This window comes from Astyanax mexicanus, chromosome 7, assembly GCF_023375975.1.
Source record: "Astyanax mexicanus isolate ESR-SI-001 chromosome 7, AstMex3_surface, whole genome shotgun sequence".
Classification (NCBI taxonomy): Eukaryota; Metazoa; Chordata; class Actinopteri; order Characiformes; family Acestrorhamphidae; genus Astyanax; species Astyanax mexicanus.
In genome coordinates, this window is record NC_064414.1 from 38,306,773 (window position 1) to 38,324,019 (window position 17,247).

Consider the following 17,247-nt stretch of genomic DNA (forward strand, 5'->3'; position numbering starts at 1 on the left):
GTTTTCACAATGCTGCATATAGATTTATATATATATATATTTTTTTACCTTAGCATAAAGATAAGTACCACTTAAAGATGAGATAATAGTGTTAAGGCCCTGCAAGCCTTTCAGACCCATGAAAACTACTAACCTAGAAAAGCCAGTGAAGTGAAGTATATGTCACCGACCCTTTAAAAGCTGTGTAAAGTTTCTTACAGCACTCAGAAACTTCATGAGTTAAAGTGAAGAACAAAGTGATACATACACATACACTGAACATCCTGAAAGCATCACAGGACAATATGTGTGTGAGATCATGTGACCTTATTTACAGCATGTAGCTTAATTTAAAAGTGTATTTTGTGCTTCTGCAGCTCTGTTATAAACCTTTTTAACAATTTAAATGATTTAATAAAATGATCACATGTTCACCTGCTATATGCAACTTCTTATCACATGATTTCTACTGCAAAATATTAGTGTTATGAGGTTTTAGTTGTGCAATTAATGTTAAATGTGGATTTCAACCTTAAAATACTTGTTGTGCTCTTTTTATCACCTTAATTTAACTTTTTTTTTTATCAACATTTAAAACTGGGTATAGCCTTATGGGCTAATCTAACTGCATTTAAGTCTGTTATTCATTAATTGAGAGATTTTTATGTGCATTAGTTTTTCTAGTTTACACATGTCCACTTATTTCGGAGAAGTGAGTGTGTCATTCCCACAGAAGTGGATTTCTGGAACTTTCTGTTTCTGTCTTGGTTGGCAGTGCATTTGGCTCAGTTACTGTGTCCTCTTGGTGTGAAGATTCAGAGAGGTCAGATTACCAAGAAGGCAGTGGTGTCTCTCTCCAGGTCACTCTCTCTTATGGCTTTTCTTTTTTCTTGTAGGGTAAAAAGCGTCAGTATGACCAGGAGGTGGAGAACTTGGAAAAGCAGCAGAAGCAGTCCATAGAGCGAATGGAACAGGACCATACTAATCACCTGAGGGATGAGGCAAAGAGGATCAAATCGGAGCAGGACAAGGAGCTGTCAAAATTCCAGAATATGCATAAGAATCGCAAGAAGGAGGTAAGGTGGCAAATTCAATCTTTAGATTTGATTTGTTTTATTTATCTACGTCTTAGTGGTGAGGAGAAACAGATACTTGTTGCCATGTTCTTTCTGCTTTTCTATCTATGGTGGAAGGGCTGAGCTTTGAAAAGTGTGGCTGCATTAATTGCTCTCTTCATGAAACCCTTGTTTTAAAGCCTTGAAAACACTTCATCACTTCATTTTCACAATGAATGTGTGCTTTTTACCTTTGGTTCAAATCACAGGGGTCATTTCTTTTAGCTGCATTTGAATCTGATTCTCCAGGATCATCTGTCCATCAAGCTGTTTCCTAGCAGCCCTGCTTTGTATTTGTGCTTATTTTTTATCAAGGCCGCAGTGCTGGTTGGCTTTATTCAACACATTTTAGGCATTGTTAAACAAGCAATGAACTAGTCTGCATGTTTCTGGCTTTAAGGTTTTCTGATGAAGTGGAACATTTCTGTGTCTAAACTGCTTTTCACTAATTTGGTCTTAAATGTGGGTTTATTAAGGGCCTACATTGGTGCTTTCCTTTTTCGGTCAGTAGCCTTTTGCTTGGCATGATTGGAAAGTTTTATTTTGTTTCCTTTCCATTTTTAATGCACAGAAGTGTGAGTACACTGCCTTGTTATGTTTATTTTTGGCTTAGTGTTGGAATGTGTGCTGGCTCCTTGCCTACAGTACTCAGCTGAGACTTTCACTCTTTCCATCTGCATGATCATGCTTTATTCATTCAGATATGGCAATGAGCTGCACAGCATTGTTTCAAATGTTTAACAGTAGATGGATTCAGTTGGACTTAATATTGATAAAGCTAGATTTTGTTTTTTATGCTATAATCCTATGCTTTTAATACTTTAAATTTGTATGTTTTTTTCTCATTTTTATTTGTGAATATAAAAATGTAACTAATGGTGTTGATTGTGTGAATGTGATCTGGAGTGTGGGACTTGGTGGTGTGGTGGAGGGCTTCTACAGATATTAATTATGGTTTAGTCTTTTGTTTTTTTATGCTGATCTCTATTGCATGGTGCACACTAAAGTATATTGTAGGAAAACATGCTAATTAGCAACACTAACAGGGCAGTTTTAAAGTATTGTTCATTCTGTAGTACACTATTTAGTTGTTTCTTAGTAAAACCTTTATTTAATGATCTCAGTAACCTTTTTTGGCATAGGCTGTATTACAGTAGTGGTAACAGTAGTGGCTATATTGACAGGGTCAGTCTTATCATAAAAAGTGTTCACTGACCAAGATCAAAAAGTGTTGCTAAACTAATAATGATGGAAAGCTGTTGTGCTTTCAATGGATTGGGGGTTTTAAGAAAATATTGATCTATTAAAGTATTGCGATATTATGTTTTTTTTTAATGCTTTACATCTGTGTTCAATTACATAATTTATTTTAAATGATTAGTTTAGATGTAAACATTGCTGTCAGACAGTGGTTCATATCGTTGAATTTAAACCCGACAAATGGATAGCAGTGATATACTCTTAGATTCAATTGTTCTTACTGCATTAAAATGTGACTGCTTTTTTATAAATATGATGGTGTTTTATACTGCAAAAGTTTTTTTTCTAAAATTGAATTTAAACAATTCTTACAAAGTATAAGTATACAATATTACAAAATACTGATCAATATATGCAGTTGTAACCCCTGTAGTTCTGCCAATACACAGTGATACAGTGAGTATTATGTATGTCAGTGAAGCTCTGTGGTGCCTGCTCGCTTTTATTTTTGGTTTGACATATTTACACTACTGTCTGAGGTGTCCCTTTAGTGTGGCTTCCTTGGTTAAAGTTTTCTGAGTATGCAACTAGGCCATGAGGTGACCATCCACCTGGGGAAATGTCATATTATGATAACTGAATACATAAGTATCACAATATTTACTGTGATAAATTGAAACTTTAGCAGTGCCACATACAGTATTTAATAACTTTGAGGATAATTATTTTTTCCATTAGAGTTTCAGGAACTATAGAAACGTCAGTTAATCTTTGTAATGAAACATATCCATGTTCAGAAAAGCATATTATGATGCAAGGTATCACAATAACTTAAAATATTGGCAGATTGCTCACCTCTACACTAAGTTGCACTCACTTTTTGTGTTTTCTTTGTCTTATTAGAGCAGTCGTTCTTAATTCTATTACTAGGGACTGTTTGCCTTGTACATTTTCAGGCATTTCAAGCTGCAACACATCTGAACTCCCTCAACAAAGGCTTGATAATTACTTAGTTTGTTGAGTTGAGGTTTTTTTATTTATAGTTTAATAAAAATAAACATTTATTAACATTTATTATCCTAGGGCTAGAGTTAAGAATCTCTGTATTGGTGTGCATCATTTTAGAGATTACATTGAGTACTATGCTGAATAGTAATGAACTTATACAGATTTCTGTTTCTGCTACTTATCTGATTTCTGACATGGTGGCTGATTTAATACATACTCTGGTCTCTAATCCATTTTTATTAACAGAATCAACCTGAAATCGACCTACCCTGTCTATCAGTGCTCTTAAGGTTTCCGGGAAACCTGACTGGTCCATATATCCCTTGGGTTTCTGTAGCTTTCAGTGGTACTAATCAGTGGGCTGGTAAAGTTTACTTTCTCAACCAATCATTGCATGACTCTCACTAATACCCCATTGGCAAAGCAAAACCTCAATTCCCCATCCATCTGCATACTCATACGCTATAGGTCAAACAGGAGATCGTCCAGTCCCCCAAACACATGAGAAAAGAGCTTTCCAAACGCTTAAAGGGAGACCTAGCTGTTATACAACAAGAAGAGGTAAATACTCACAAGCCATCCCATCACACACACACACACACACACACACACACACACACACACACACACGTAACATATTGAGAAAACTGACAATACACAGTCCCTGTAGAGTGCATAGAGTGTTTCTCAGTGAATATGATATCTTCCATGTACTTTTAATAATACAATTATAAATCAGTCATTTTGGATAAGTTGTGCTTGATGTGAATTTAGTTGTGAACTGTCAGATATGATTACATCCCAGTTGTCACTTTTCTTGCATTCTTATAAAGCAGGTAAAATGGCCCAAATAATTTTTTCTCAATTCATCATTTTGTTCACACTGTATCCAAACTAACGTTCACGCTCAAAACAGCATTGTTTCATGGAAAACATTAATTACATCTTTGCCAGCATTACAGGAGCTGTCGCTGAGAATAAGTGCAGTGTGAAAATATTTAAAAAGGCATGGTTTTCTGCCAGGGACACTTCTTTGATTAGCATCCTTGTTTTTTTGTAAAAACAAACAAACAAAAAAAACAAACAAAGCAACAAATAAGTCGCTCAAAATGTTTAATAGTCAATTACCTCGTCTGTTTTCCTGTGTTATCAGTGAATCTCTTGACATGCAAGTTATTATAATTATAATTTCAGACCTTGCTGGTTACACTAAGATCTGATGCACGTCTAATACATGTTTTAGATATGTATCAGATTAATAGTTAATATAACAGTTAATAGCACTTAAGAAATTGTAGATTTGTGGTTCACACTGCCACAGAGATAATTCATCCCTCCTACATATGAGGAAAAAAATGGTTGTGGACAATTCTGCCTGCTGTGTGAATGTCACTTTGGTCTCAAGTAATAAAAATAAAATAGGTGCAGGTCTAAACGTTTTTTTTTTTTTTTTTATTGATGCGAGAGAAGACCTATCTTTTAAAAAGAGACGTGTGTAACAAAATGTTCACAGCTATAAACAAGTAGATGTAAATATTCTTTATCAAAAGGCATCGCTCTAAGAATGCTTTGTATCACCTTTATTTTTAGTAGTGTAATATTGTTATATTTTGTGATTATATTTACCAGTTAAGACTGTGCTGCTGGAATGAAGTTAACCATCTTATTAAGTATTTAACTGGAAAAGCAACGGCACAAAAATATGACCTTTTAGATTTTGTTCATACTATAAAACAAGATTAGTATAAATATTAGTGCAGCATTTTGGCATTGAAGGTCAGAACTTTTGATTCATGTACACTGAACACAAAACACACATTATTACAACACTCATGTTCACCAGTTCTGCAAAGCAGCACTGATCCAGTGTTGCTTCTTTTTGGAAATGTGTGGTAGAATTTACTGTGTAAAAAGATCCTAATGGGAAGTAGTAAACCGCATTCTACCTGCAGGCTTGTACTTGCAATATACCAACATTCAGGTAACGATAGAATACTCTTCTCTAGCTACTTATCTTTTCATTGCTTGGAGCGCTTGGATGTCAGATGAGCCTCAGGGACCAGATGTTAACAGACTAATTTGTACTGACGATCTTTTACCCCCATGGCTGCTATTAATGCTTCAACGAGGGACCCTGAATTATTGAAGGATCGTCCTGAAGAGCCCATGCTGACTCACCTGCTGCTTCACAAAGCCATTCTTCTGTCTTTAAAGAGCCGCTTTACTGCCTTTTTTCCTGCATGAGAATTTTACAGCTTCAGCCCAGAAGCCCAGCTCCAGAACACCAGAAGCTGTGAAAGGGAGAGAGAATGAGGAACTGAAAGTGTGTGTGTGTGTGCTTTCTGAAGGGTGATAAAGAGCTGCGAGTGCGTGTGTGCTTGTGTGTACTTCAGCGTGCTGTCCCTGACGTTGGTAGAGTGCGCTGTGTTTTGCTCCACAGGGCGTGGCCCAGGTTATGATACAGTCTTTTCAGTTGTCCTCATGTGCTCTGTTCAACGCTCAGATGCAGGATGTAAGTTTTGCCCACTTTCTCCCCTGTCCCACCCCCTGCTCACATGTGCCTGTCTACCACTGTATAGAATCTGTACTTTAGATTAATTCAGTCTTTGGTTTCAGTCAGATGGCTTAGATTTAGACAGTATGACTTACAGCTCCTGAAAAAATTAAGAGACCACTTCAGTTTCTGAGTCAGTTTTTTTTTATTTTGCTATTTATAGGTATTTCTCCCAAATTCCCAATTTTTTGTCATTGACAGCATTTATTTGCAGAACATGAGAAATGTCTGAAATAACAAAAAAGATGCAGAGCTTTTAAAACTCAAATAATGCAAAGAAAACAAGTTAATAATCAAAGTTTTAAGAGTTCACAAATCAATATTTGGTGGAAAAACCCTGTTTTTTATCACCATTTTCAGGCATCTCGGCATGTTCTCCTCCACCATTCTTACACACTGCTTTTGGATAATTTTGTTACTTTTGGTGCAAAAATTGAAGCAGTTCTACTTTCTCTTGATTATTGATTCCAGAGGTTTTCAATTTGATAAAATCAAACAAACTAATCATTTTAATTTTATTTTTTTTTATTTTTTTTACAGAGCTATATATTAGTTTGTTTCTGCTCGGTACCAAATAGGAACATCCCGATGTAGTCCAGTGAATTAAATTCGGGGCTAATCCAGACATTTTTCTTTTTGTAACTCTTCGGACACCACCTTGTTCCTGCAGGTGCGTTAACAACCCTAATCACCCATGTCATGTAAATGGTATCGTTGGAGGTCAATGCTGTCTTGATGTGTGCTCTTTAAAAGCACCAAAGCATTACAGTATGAGAGGGATGGCACATGTGAGCAAGCTGGTGCTCTTCTTTGCAGTGTTTTTTCCAGTGGCTGTGTTTGTGCTATTTTGCAGTGTCTCTCTCTAAATATACTGTACTGTGCTCTGTAATTTACTCTGTTGAACTGCTGTTGAATTCCTGTGCATTTTCACTCACAGTTTGTTTTTATCTGTGTACTTCTGGACGCTGTGTTCAGAAACAGAACAGGTGATCGTTACTACACTCTGTACACTAGGACATGTACAGTAGGGTAACTTTTATCTATGCATTTAGAATAAAAAATATATGTTTAAAGTTTTAAGAGAATTGTGAATATATTTTTAATTTCCATAAACATTACAGGCTTGACACCTAAATGTGATGTATGCTCTAGTTTTTTAATTAAATACTTGAATAAGGGAAAATGCAATTTTTTGTACATGTTTTTTCCTGTTCCATTCGTTCATGTTGGACTGTACCCTTTCTCATGAACTTTTGTCTTGTTAAAGGACATTTTTTTTACTGTACATTTGTTTGATCTCTCTTTGAAAGCTCTATCAGACTGTACTTGAGCCTGTGGTTGTGTTTTGACCTGTTTTTTTTGTGTGTAGTGCTATTTTTTTCTGTTTGTTAACGTTTATAAAGGCTTTATGTGCCTTGTGGTTTGCTGCTCTTATTAGGGGAAAAAACATTCTGACCATAATGTTCTGTCTCTCATTCCCTGCTTCTCTTTCATTCCTCACCACAGGAGCAGGAGTTTCTACAGAAGCAGCAGCAGGAGCTGGATAGTGCTCTAAAGAAGATCATCCAGCAGCACAAACTGGAGATCGCCACCATAGAGAGAGACTGCCTCAACCACAAACAGCAGCTCATGAGAGGTGAGTGAAATTATATAGGATAGTTTGGCAAAAGTGTGCACCTTATGACTGGGGTTAAACCTAGGGCCCAACAAATTCCTTCACCCGCATTCTAATGACCCTGAACACCAACTACCTCTCAAGCTCTTCACAGAGCTCATCAAAGGCATCACCAAAGGCCCTTTGTCAATGTTTCAATGGATTAAGCACACAACACCTGCAGAAACTCAACAGCTCACTCAGCTTCCAAGCTCACTTCACACATTTCATTATGTCTTTTATAAATATGGAACCACACTGGCCTGTGTGGTGATGTGAGGCTATGTTTGAGATTATTATGTTGACATTACTAGGATTAAGTGACTCAAATCTTTTTTTTTTCTTTGTAATTGTTTTTTTTTGTGTGTGACAAATGTGAGTCAGATTGAGTCACTTTTCTGTGTATTTTGTTTTTGGGAAACCCTCTTGAAATCTTGACACAATCATTAAAAAGGTTGAATTTTTAATGCTTAAAGCTCCACTAGGTAGGATTGAGATTTTGTACAGGCAGATTAGTTTCTATTTCTCTTTTTCTGGCTTTCACAGACATATTCGGTCTCTTTCCAGCTTCTTTCAGAGTGTCTGTATGTTAGTTTGTAAAGAATGAACCAGTAGTCCTTGTAGAACTGTTAGAACTAATGGTCGGAAAGCAGGTCGCAGTTCTCGCGAGCGTTAGTCGCGGCCACTTTGGAAAACTTAGAGTTTGGTTTGAGCTCAGGGGAGCTCCGGCACAGACGCGAGAGCACTGCTATTCCTCCTATTACACCTCAATAAGGCGCTGCAGTGAGTTTCAAGCTGTAATTTTACGTCTTTAAAAATATCAAAAATCAAGGAAGTCCTATCTAGTGGGGCTTTAACGAATGTTTAACAAATTGTGGAAACACGGCAAAATGAAAATACAACCTGAGTTGTTTTTTTTAAATACATTATGACAATATATACTGTGGCTTAAATATTGCAAAAATACTTAAACAAACTGAGTCCGGCTGTTTGCATTGTGCATAACTGCTGTTCTAGGCTTCATAGAACAGGTTTAAAATAAGTTACATAAATGATGCACAATAAATAGTGATTCATGAATACCAATACAATGCAAATGTACTCATACTCTCCATTGAGGCCCCGATATACCAACATCCAATACTTAGTGCCCATTGCTGCCCTATTGTACAGACACCTACCAATTATTTATATTCAGTCCCAGATCCAGAGCATGGAAAATGGTGCGAGCGAACTGAAAAAAAAGAGAACACTGAAAAAAAAAACTGTATATACCCCAGCAGCTAGTACACCTCCCCTATTTACTTCCTGTTTGTTCCCTGAAAGTCTCATCCGATTGGCTAATGTGGTCCTGACGTAACAAAATTTAACAATCACCATGTATCTGTGAAGTAAAATTAATCCGCATTAGCATAATTGGGAAAATAAAATGTTTCTATAATGTGACTCAAGTTGCACAAAAAAGTAATAACTTCAATATATATTTAAGAGGTGTAAAGAGACAAAGACAAAAAATAGATGCACTCTTCTGTGAGTTCAGAGTAATTTTTAGTTTTACCCGAGTAATGCAGATAAATTTAACTGCCATTTGTTTGTCCTTCATCCTGTTCAGCACTTTCTAGAGCAGCGTGTGAGCCTCAGGGGGTGCGTCACAGATACGATGAGCGAATCATGAGTGATGTCAGACAGTGTTGACAGCACTGTCTGATTTATTTATTTTTTCTGGCTTGTTTGAATGACCTAATGACTGCGTCCTCAGGCATGTCCGAACCTGTATACTGCCTCAGGCTTTCCGGTGTGAGACCGCTAATGCGATCTAATGTGTTTTATCTTATCCATAGGCTATTTAACAGCTCTGGCTCTGTGTGTCTGTACCTCTCTGTCAGTCTCTCCCTCCCTTCATTAATCACTCTCTCGTTTGCTCACAGCTCGAGAAGCAGCCATGTGGGAGTTGGAGGAGCGCCACCTGCAGGAGAAGCACCAGTTGTTGAAGCAGCAGCTGAAAGACCAGTACTTCATGCAGAGGCACCAGCTTCTAAAGAGACACGACAAGGCAATTACATAATATATTTGAACAAGTTTTGCAGGTTTAATGCTTTTGAGGACTTTAACAAAATTGCTCCAAAACTTTTTTGATCGGAACCGAACAAAATTAATTATTTGCACCACGTAGGTCAAATACAGTATATTGATTTTTTTTGTGTGCATTAAATACATTTATATAAATTTCTGAATAAATTAAAATAAAAGCATCCATAAAACTTTTACAAATATTTATTGAACACTTAAATATCCCAGCAGAAACACTGAAATAGGACCTAAAATTAACAAGGAATTGATTTGTATTAATTGTTCTATATTTACACTAACACACTGTGTTTTGCCATTTTCTGTTGCCAGATATTCAGTGCGTCTCTAGCCAAAAAAAAACATTTTGAATGATGGTTTTAACATGTCTGTGATACATCTGTTTAATCCTGTCTGAATAACAGGAGATGGAGCAGATGCAGGGCTATAATCAGCGGCTGGTAGAGGAGATGAAGAACAGACAGACTCAGGAGAGAGGCCGTCTACCGAAGATCCAGCGTGGGGAGGCCAAGACTCGCATGGCCATGTTTAAGAAGAGCCTGCGCATCACTGCCACAGGGACCCCAGAACAGGACAGAGAGAAAATTAAGCAGGTAAAATACACAATTTTAATTAACTATATCATATATTACATGAGTATAATCTTGTTTGGGTCTCATAAAGAAAATTGACTAATTTGGCCATTTTTAAGTCATGTCAAGAGGCTTTTAATATCACATCTATGTGCAGGTACACAGTGTGACGAAATAATGTTCCTCTGGAACAGCAATACAATAGACCGCAAAGTTCAAATGTGTAATGAGACAACAGATGAGACAACTTAACAGATAGGACAGTGCAGTACCGGTACCGATAAGGTGCAGAGAAATGTAACGTACTGCACCACATAGAATATACATTTTTGTTGCCAGCAATTTGACATTAATGGCTGTGTGTTTTAGTTATTTTGAGGACGCAAATTTACACTGTTACACAAGCTGTACACTGACTACACTTTAACAAAGTGTCATCTCTTCAGTGTTGTACCATGATAGATATAATAAAATCTCGATAAAATGTGAGAAGAGCAATGGAGTTTTATAGTAATTAATATTAAGAGATCCTGCTGTTTTTTTTTTGCTAAGTCATAGTACTTGTCTTTTAGTACTTTTAAATTGAAACCTTTCCTACAACAGTCTCTGGGCATGCATGAAGGGCAATCTTTAAAATGCTTTCAGGTTGGTGTATTCTTGTGTACCTTTGAAGCCGTCTGCAACACAAAAAAAAGTTTCCTGGTCACACAAAGGAAATCAATTTTAAAAAAGCATTCCTAAATATTCGAGATGCACCCTGTGTTTGTTGGGTAAGTAGTTGCTAACAGGAATGGTTTGAAGGTTTAAAATGTTTCTGAGTGGAAGTTGATCTTGTGTTCTTCCTCCACACATTTCCACACGTTCATATTTTTGAACAGTTTGCTGCACAAGAAGAGAAAAGACAGAAAAATGAGCGACTGCATCAACACCAGAAGCACGAGAACCAGATGAGGGACCTCCAGCTTCAGTGTGACTCCAACATCAGGGAACTACAGCAGCTACAGGTTCAAGCTGTTTATTAACACTATTTCTCATAACTGACCCTGTGTTGATACGATTACAAATAAATGATATCAGAATATTCCAGACTCTAATAAAACAGAAACAGTGTTTGTAATTATAGAGATGTATTTAATCTGTTTAAACCAGAATGAGAAGTGCCACCTGCTGATTGAACATGAGACTCAGAAGCTGAAGGAGCTGGATGAGGAGCACAGCCAGGAGCTTAAAGAATGGAGAGAGAAACTTCGTCCCAGGAAGAAGGTACTACGCCAGTGTTCAATATTTACAGCATCTGAGGAAAGAAATGCAAGATAAAATCAACTCCGCTTAAGTAGAAAGTTAATCCTAAAACCCACTTTAAGCAGTTTCTCATTTAATGAATCTGACTTCAATTTTTCAAGACCCATTTTAAGATTTTTTTTAGGATATTAGTGAGTAAGGCCCAGTGAGCCTTAATAATGAGCAAATATGCATCATTTCCCTTTTTAAAAGCTATAATGTATTTAATTTAAAACAGTAAGTGAATAGATAAACATTGTCCGGCATGCAGAACTGTGGATTCCATTATTTCGGGTGATTTTACATTGGCCATTTGTGGTTGGCCATTTTGCATGCCAGTCAAATGTTCTGTTAAAGTAAGAAGTTCTCTAAACCTGATTTGGGAGTGTGTTTCATTCCAGTCTGGTGGTGTGGAGAAAAAAGGCACCAAAAACTTGCTTTTTCTTTCTGACCAGAAATTTGTACGTATTTGTCTCCACAGCAACATAAACTAACTTACTTACTTTTTTTTTTTTTCAGAACAAAATGGTTAAACACTGATTAGGTCTTTATGGTCATTACTTTTTTTTCCACACAGTACCTTCAGGTAATTCTCTGGGTGCCGCAATCTTAAAATTAAGGCATAAGACGACGAACTAGGCACCCAGAGAATTATTTGAAGGTACTCTGTGTATAAACAGTGAAAGTGCACAAATTGTTTATTAAAAACAATGTTTTTAGAGTGTCATTTTAAAATGTCAGGGCTCCTCAGAATTCTACCAATAAAGTGTGACGCTTCTGTGAGCTTGTTATTGGTAAAAAAAAAAAGAAAAAAAGAAAAGTGCTTTCTTTGTATGGGAAACTCTATGCTCCACCACTAGCATTGTAAGCCTGTTGTGAGTATTGGCTAAAAGCTCTGTATTTTATAATTCTGGGAGTAAACATAGGTGGGCTATTCAAGAAAAGTTTGTACTCATGTTTTTACTACACGCCCAAGTCCATTTCACACCAGATTCTCCTTTAACATGCTAATCTAATTCATGCTCTTCTCATGCCAGGCTCTTGAGGAGGAGTTCACTCGGAAGCTGCAGGAGCAGGAAGTCTTCTTCAAGATGAGCGGCGAGTCAGAGTGCCTTAACCCCACTGCCCAGAGCAGAGTCTCCAAGTTCTACCCCATTCCCAGCGTACACTCCTCTGGCTCATAACGCACAGGACTCTTCTGTATCTCAGGCACTGGGAGGTTCTGATGGTGGAACAGCTCAGGCTGATGGTTTTTCTCCAGGAGGAACCTTTTGGGTTTTGATAAATTGATCACAACAGCATGATTTTTTTTCCAGTGCAACATTTCAACATTTAATGCAAAACAGGTTAAACTGTTTTGCATTACCTTTACATGCTGTAAGACTATAAATCCAATGGATTAACCGTTTATTTGAGTTTCTCTAGTCTGCTGGGAGTGCTGCATGTGACGCTGGCACAGATTAATGATGGGTACTCTTGGATTATTTTATCTTTGAAGAATTAAGTTCTAAAAATGAACATCAGATGTCTGTGCTGGGTCAGTGATACGTGATTTTTTGCAATGTTGAGGTGAATCTTGGATCTTGAAATGCTGGGAATCACTTTAAAACAGTGAGATTGGAAACTTACTTGTACTGCTATGATGTGTAAGTTAATGCTTTATACTTATTACATTATTAAGCTGCCTTTTCTTTAAAGGCCAGAGAGACTTTGCATTTATTTTCTCTCTCTGCCTGTTTGAGTCTAAATGTTTAGTCTTTTTATATATATGTTTCAGATCAGTGTATATGTATGTACAATATAATAGTGCCTCTCCATAAATATCAGAGGAATCAGAGCTTCAGCCTGATAGGCAACCCATTTTATTGTGGTACAAATTTTAATGAGGCATATTAAGACTAGTAACAGGTCTTTAACACTTGTATGCAGATGATATTTTTTTCAAAATATGCAGTTTTTCTTAAGCTTTCTGGCCGTACTGCAGAATCAGTTCAAGGAGTGTAAGCTGGTTTGTTACTTTGTGACCTATATACTGTCATACATGAAGTCAGGTCAGGCTGAAAGACCAGCCAAAGGGTTCACATTCCTTATTTATATGTTGAAACTTCAGCTGGATTACTATTAAATGTTTTTGCAATTTCAAAATATATAAGACGTGAAGGATGTCGATAGAGGTGAATGTTCATTTCAGCCTTGCGAGGGGATGCTGCGGTGTTGTTCTCAGTACAGGCTTAGGGTAAATTCAGTAAAAGGGTGATCAGCGCCAGAATGCCACTTATTTTTATGCAGTAGTTTTTTGGGGAAGGAAAATGGAAAATAAAACCCTACATTTCAAGTTATTTTATTATCTATTTATATATTGATACAGCAGTCATTGTCCTAAACATACTGATTTTTCACTATTCCTTTTAACTAATTATTGTTGTCTTCAAGGAATAAAGAGTATAAATTTCAATTATTGCCGTAATGTAAAAGATGGGGGGAAAATGTTACCAGTTATTTGAATATGTAAACCTTACAGTTTATTCATTTATAAAGACAGCTCTGGTCTTTTTTTTTGAGACAAAAATTCCAGTATGAAACTTGCACATAGTTGTTTTTTACTTTTCTTTTAATGAAGGATGCGGGCACTGTTATATATGGAGGTATAGTGATGCGCTGGATGTATTGTGGTGTCTTCAGTTATAAGAACATTTCACTGTGGCTGTGTTCAGACTACAGGAGAACTGAATTTGTTTCACAGGTCAGATCTGTTTAGATTGCTGAATGCACTGTTATTTGCAAGTGATCAGAACGGATTTGTCTGGACATCACAAACTTACCTGCATGGGTTTCTGTGGTATCGAATTCTCCACTCTTTTGGGACCTGTGCAGTTTAATCACTCTGGATTTGACGAGGTCATTGTTGTATTTACTATGACAAAAAAAATTAAGGAAATGTATTTGAGTATTCAGACTGAAAACAAATAAGTTGGTTTCTGGCAGTGCAGGCTGAAAAATGAATCTCAATACAATATAGATATTGCAAAAATCAGAATTGGGCTGGCACTCTGAACATAGCCTAAAATACAACACTTGTTTTTAACTTGTTTTAAATTCAACCCTATATTTAGGGCAGTCACTTCCCATTCCCATGTTCACATACTGCTTGCAGATGCAGTCTGCATTTTGCTGCATTTTAAATTAAGAGGCTGCATCAGTCCTGGCAGGGCTGCTCACAGCTGGAGAGCATGCAGACTGCTTGGCAGGTTTGTTACATAGCAACAGAGGAAAAGGCCAAATGAGGCCTCAGAGTGCTCTGGGTACAGCAGTATACACTGCACATCTGGAACACAAACCAAGCTGTAAAGAGCACATTAAAAGTGTCACAGTTTCAGTGGATATCAAATGTGGAAAAATGCAACAATATGGATACACAGATTTTGTGTGATTATGCATTTACATGCACTTCATATTTCACCTATAAACATTTCTGCAGTTATCTTAGATACTCAGCATTCTTCAGAGTATGGACGAGAAGTCTGATTAATAAATCTGACAGAGAGCTGGATTTAATCGATTTTCTCGGCAGACGTTAGCTCTTAACTGGAATATTTTGATTTTTCTGTCTGTGAATGTGTGAAAACACCATGGTACCTGAACTGAGTATCTTATCTGATTACCCAAGTTTAATGAAACACGTGGATCAGATTCCTGACAAACTCCAATGATCTGCAGTAATCAGATTATGTGCATGTAATCACACTCTCATTTACTATATGAGAATCAGTTTTTATTACATGTATATGTTTTCTTATTTCATATTAAGTTCTAAATTTGTGCAAAGAAAAAAAAAACTTTCAAATGTTACGTCCTCCTGCCTCCTGCATGCTGAAATCCTGAATGCTGGACTGGGCTGGGATTAAGAGCTGAATGGAGCGTGCTCTCTTTAAGTCCCAATGTACTAGCAGATGACTCCAGATGCCTTCAGAGTTTATTAAGCTGCAGACTGAAAGCTGCGCCACTCAGTAGGAAGAATATATTCCAGTAGGTACAGGGTGAAATATTAAGGTTTACTCTGCTAGACATTGACACTTAAATTCTTGCGGCACTTTGTTGAAATGTCTGAAGTGTTTTAAAATCAATATGGCTGCTGTACCTCATGGCCTACATTGATTTGACATGCTGTAAATAAAAGCCTCCCATTGTATTTCACAGAATCCTGCTTTTTTGTTTTGTTTATTTTAACTTACACACTGAAATAAAAAAATCAACCAGAAAGTACTAGGTGATAACCTGATATATCTATTACAGCAGAGCTGGAGTAGAAGCTGCTTGACCTTCTTGTGACAAGAATAAAAATGGAACAGAAACGACTGTTTTACATTAAACCAGGTCTAATAAACTAATATAACAACTAATATAAAGATAATACATCTATAGAACAGTGTAAAGATTTGAAAATACAGACAGTTTTTCAGCAATAAAAAAACAGGTTAAATCCACATTTCATTATGTACAAACCACAATGTAAAGAGGAAAAAAAAAACGACAATACGATTAATAGTTGTTTAACTATTGTTTAACTATTTTAACTGAAGGAGCTAAATGTATAAAGCTTTGACAGAAATGTGCTATGTAAGGAGACACTATATAGTTCATATATATAGTTATATAAGTAGTGGTGAAAACGAGTGAATTCGGACACGTCATTAACATGCGCCTGCACTGGTCTATCAAACCATATGGATCAAACACCTGAAGAGCTGAGCTCTGAATTAAAGTTAGTGAAGCTCTGAGATGATCATGGATACTGTTACTAATAACTAACTGTTTTGTTTTGTAATTGGTGATATTTATTATCAGCATTTTGGCGGATTTTAAACAAGTTTTACCCAGTAAATTCGTTTGATTTGAATCCCACTGTAATAATCTGGCAACCCTGATGGCTCGCTGTCCGCCCCGTTGGTCTGTTGCTAAGTAGCGAGACTCGCAATGCACTGTGGGACACATTTAGTCGCGTATATACAGCGATGTTTATTATACATCCTGATGCATTATGGGACTTTATAGTGCCTCAAAATCACGTTCCAACTCTACTTTACGATTCGGACACTCAAAGAAAAATGTCCGCCATACTTAATAGTTCCCTAAATAGTACATAGAGAGCCATTTCGGTCAGAGCTTGTGTGTGTGTATAGACGCATCTTGTTCTTCCGGAGACGCGTCACGACGTTGCGGCACGTGACGTTAGCGCGTTTGTAGTCTGTTGAGTAATGGGGATTGTAGTCTTTGGGCTCAAAGTCGCTCGCATACTTTAGTGGGAGTGACAGGAGGAGCAGAATGAGACGTTTATCATTTAGTGCTGTCCAATAATAAATAAAAGCTGTAACACTGATAAATAGGGTTGGAAGAGAAAGAAAATGAATACACAAAAGCATATTATGTCCATATCAAGCTGAATTAAAAAAAAGAAAATTGGGTATAAAACGGTCAGAGTAACATTTAGCAGTTTCATTTTCAAGCTATGTTTTATGTTGTCCTTTTGTAAACAGACTTTCAGGAAAAAAGAAAGATTTTTAATAATAATAATAATAATAATAATAATAATAATAACTTGTTACATGATGCAAAAATGGAAAAAAAAAAAAAAAAAAAGATAGTTATTTTTTTATAGATTTTTTCCTAAAATTCAGATTGTGAGGGGCAGAGAAGGAAAAACAAAATATTATAAAAGTTGTGTAAAAACATATTTTTCTACATTGAACAAAATGTAAAAAAATAAATAATGAGTTTTTACATACAATTTTCCATTTT

The 17,247-nt window shown here is 36.5% G+C and overlaps 1 protein-coding gene across 3 annotated transcripts in view; it reads left to right on the forward strand.

The window, feature by feature from the left end:
• slka (STE20-like kinase a) overlaps positions 1 to 15,640 on the forward strand; it is a 31,257-nt gene extending 15,617 nt beyond the window's left edge. Inside the window, exons 12-19 of one of the 3 annotated variants that reach the window (XM_007252270.4) lie at positions 876 to 1,055; positions 3,771 to 3,863; positions 7,363 to 7,492; positions 9,439 to 9,563; positions 10,003 to 10,191; positions 11,049 to 11,174; positions 11,320 to 11,433; positions 12,489 to 15,640. In XM_007252270.4, the coding sequence (XP_007252332.3) occupies positions 876 to 1,055; positions 3,771 to 3,863; positions 7,363 to 7,492; positions 9,439 to 9,563; positions 10,003 to 10,191; positions 11,049 to 11,174; positions 11,320 to 11,433; positions 12,489 to 12,635 (1,104 nt within the window). In that variant the 3' untranslated portion in view covers positions 12,636 to 15,640. Of the gene's footprint in view, positions 1 to 875; positions 1,056 to 3,770; positions 3,864 to 5,742; positions 5,815 to 7,362; positions 7,493 to 9,438; positions 9,564 to 10,002; positions 10,192 to 11,048; positions 11,175 to 11,319; positions 11,434 to 12,488 lie in introns of all 3 variants that reach the window. The other 2 variants (XM_007252271.4, XM_007252272.4) reach the window with 2 other exon arrangements.
• The last annotated feature ends 1,607 nt before the right edge of the window (positions 15,641 to 17,247 follow it).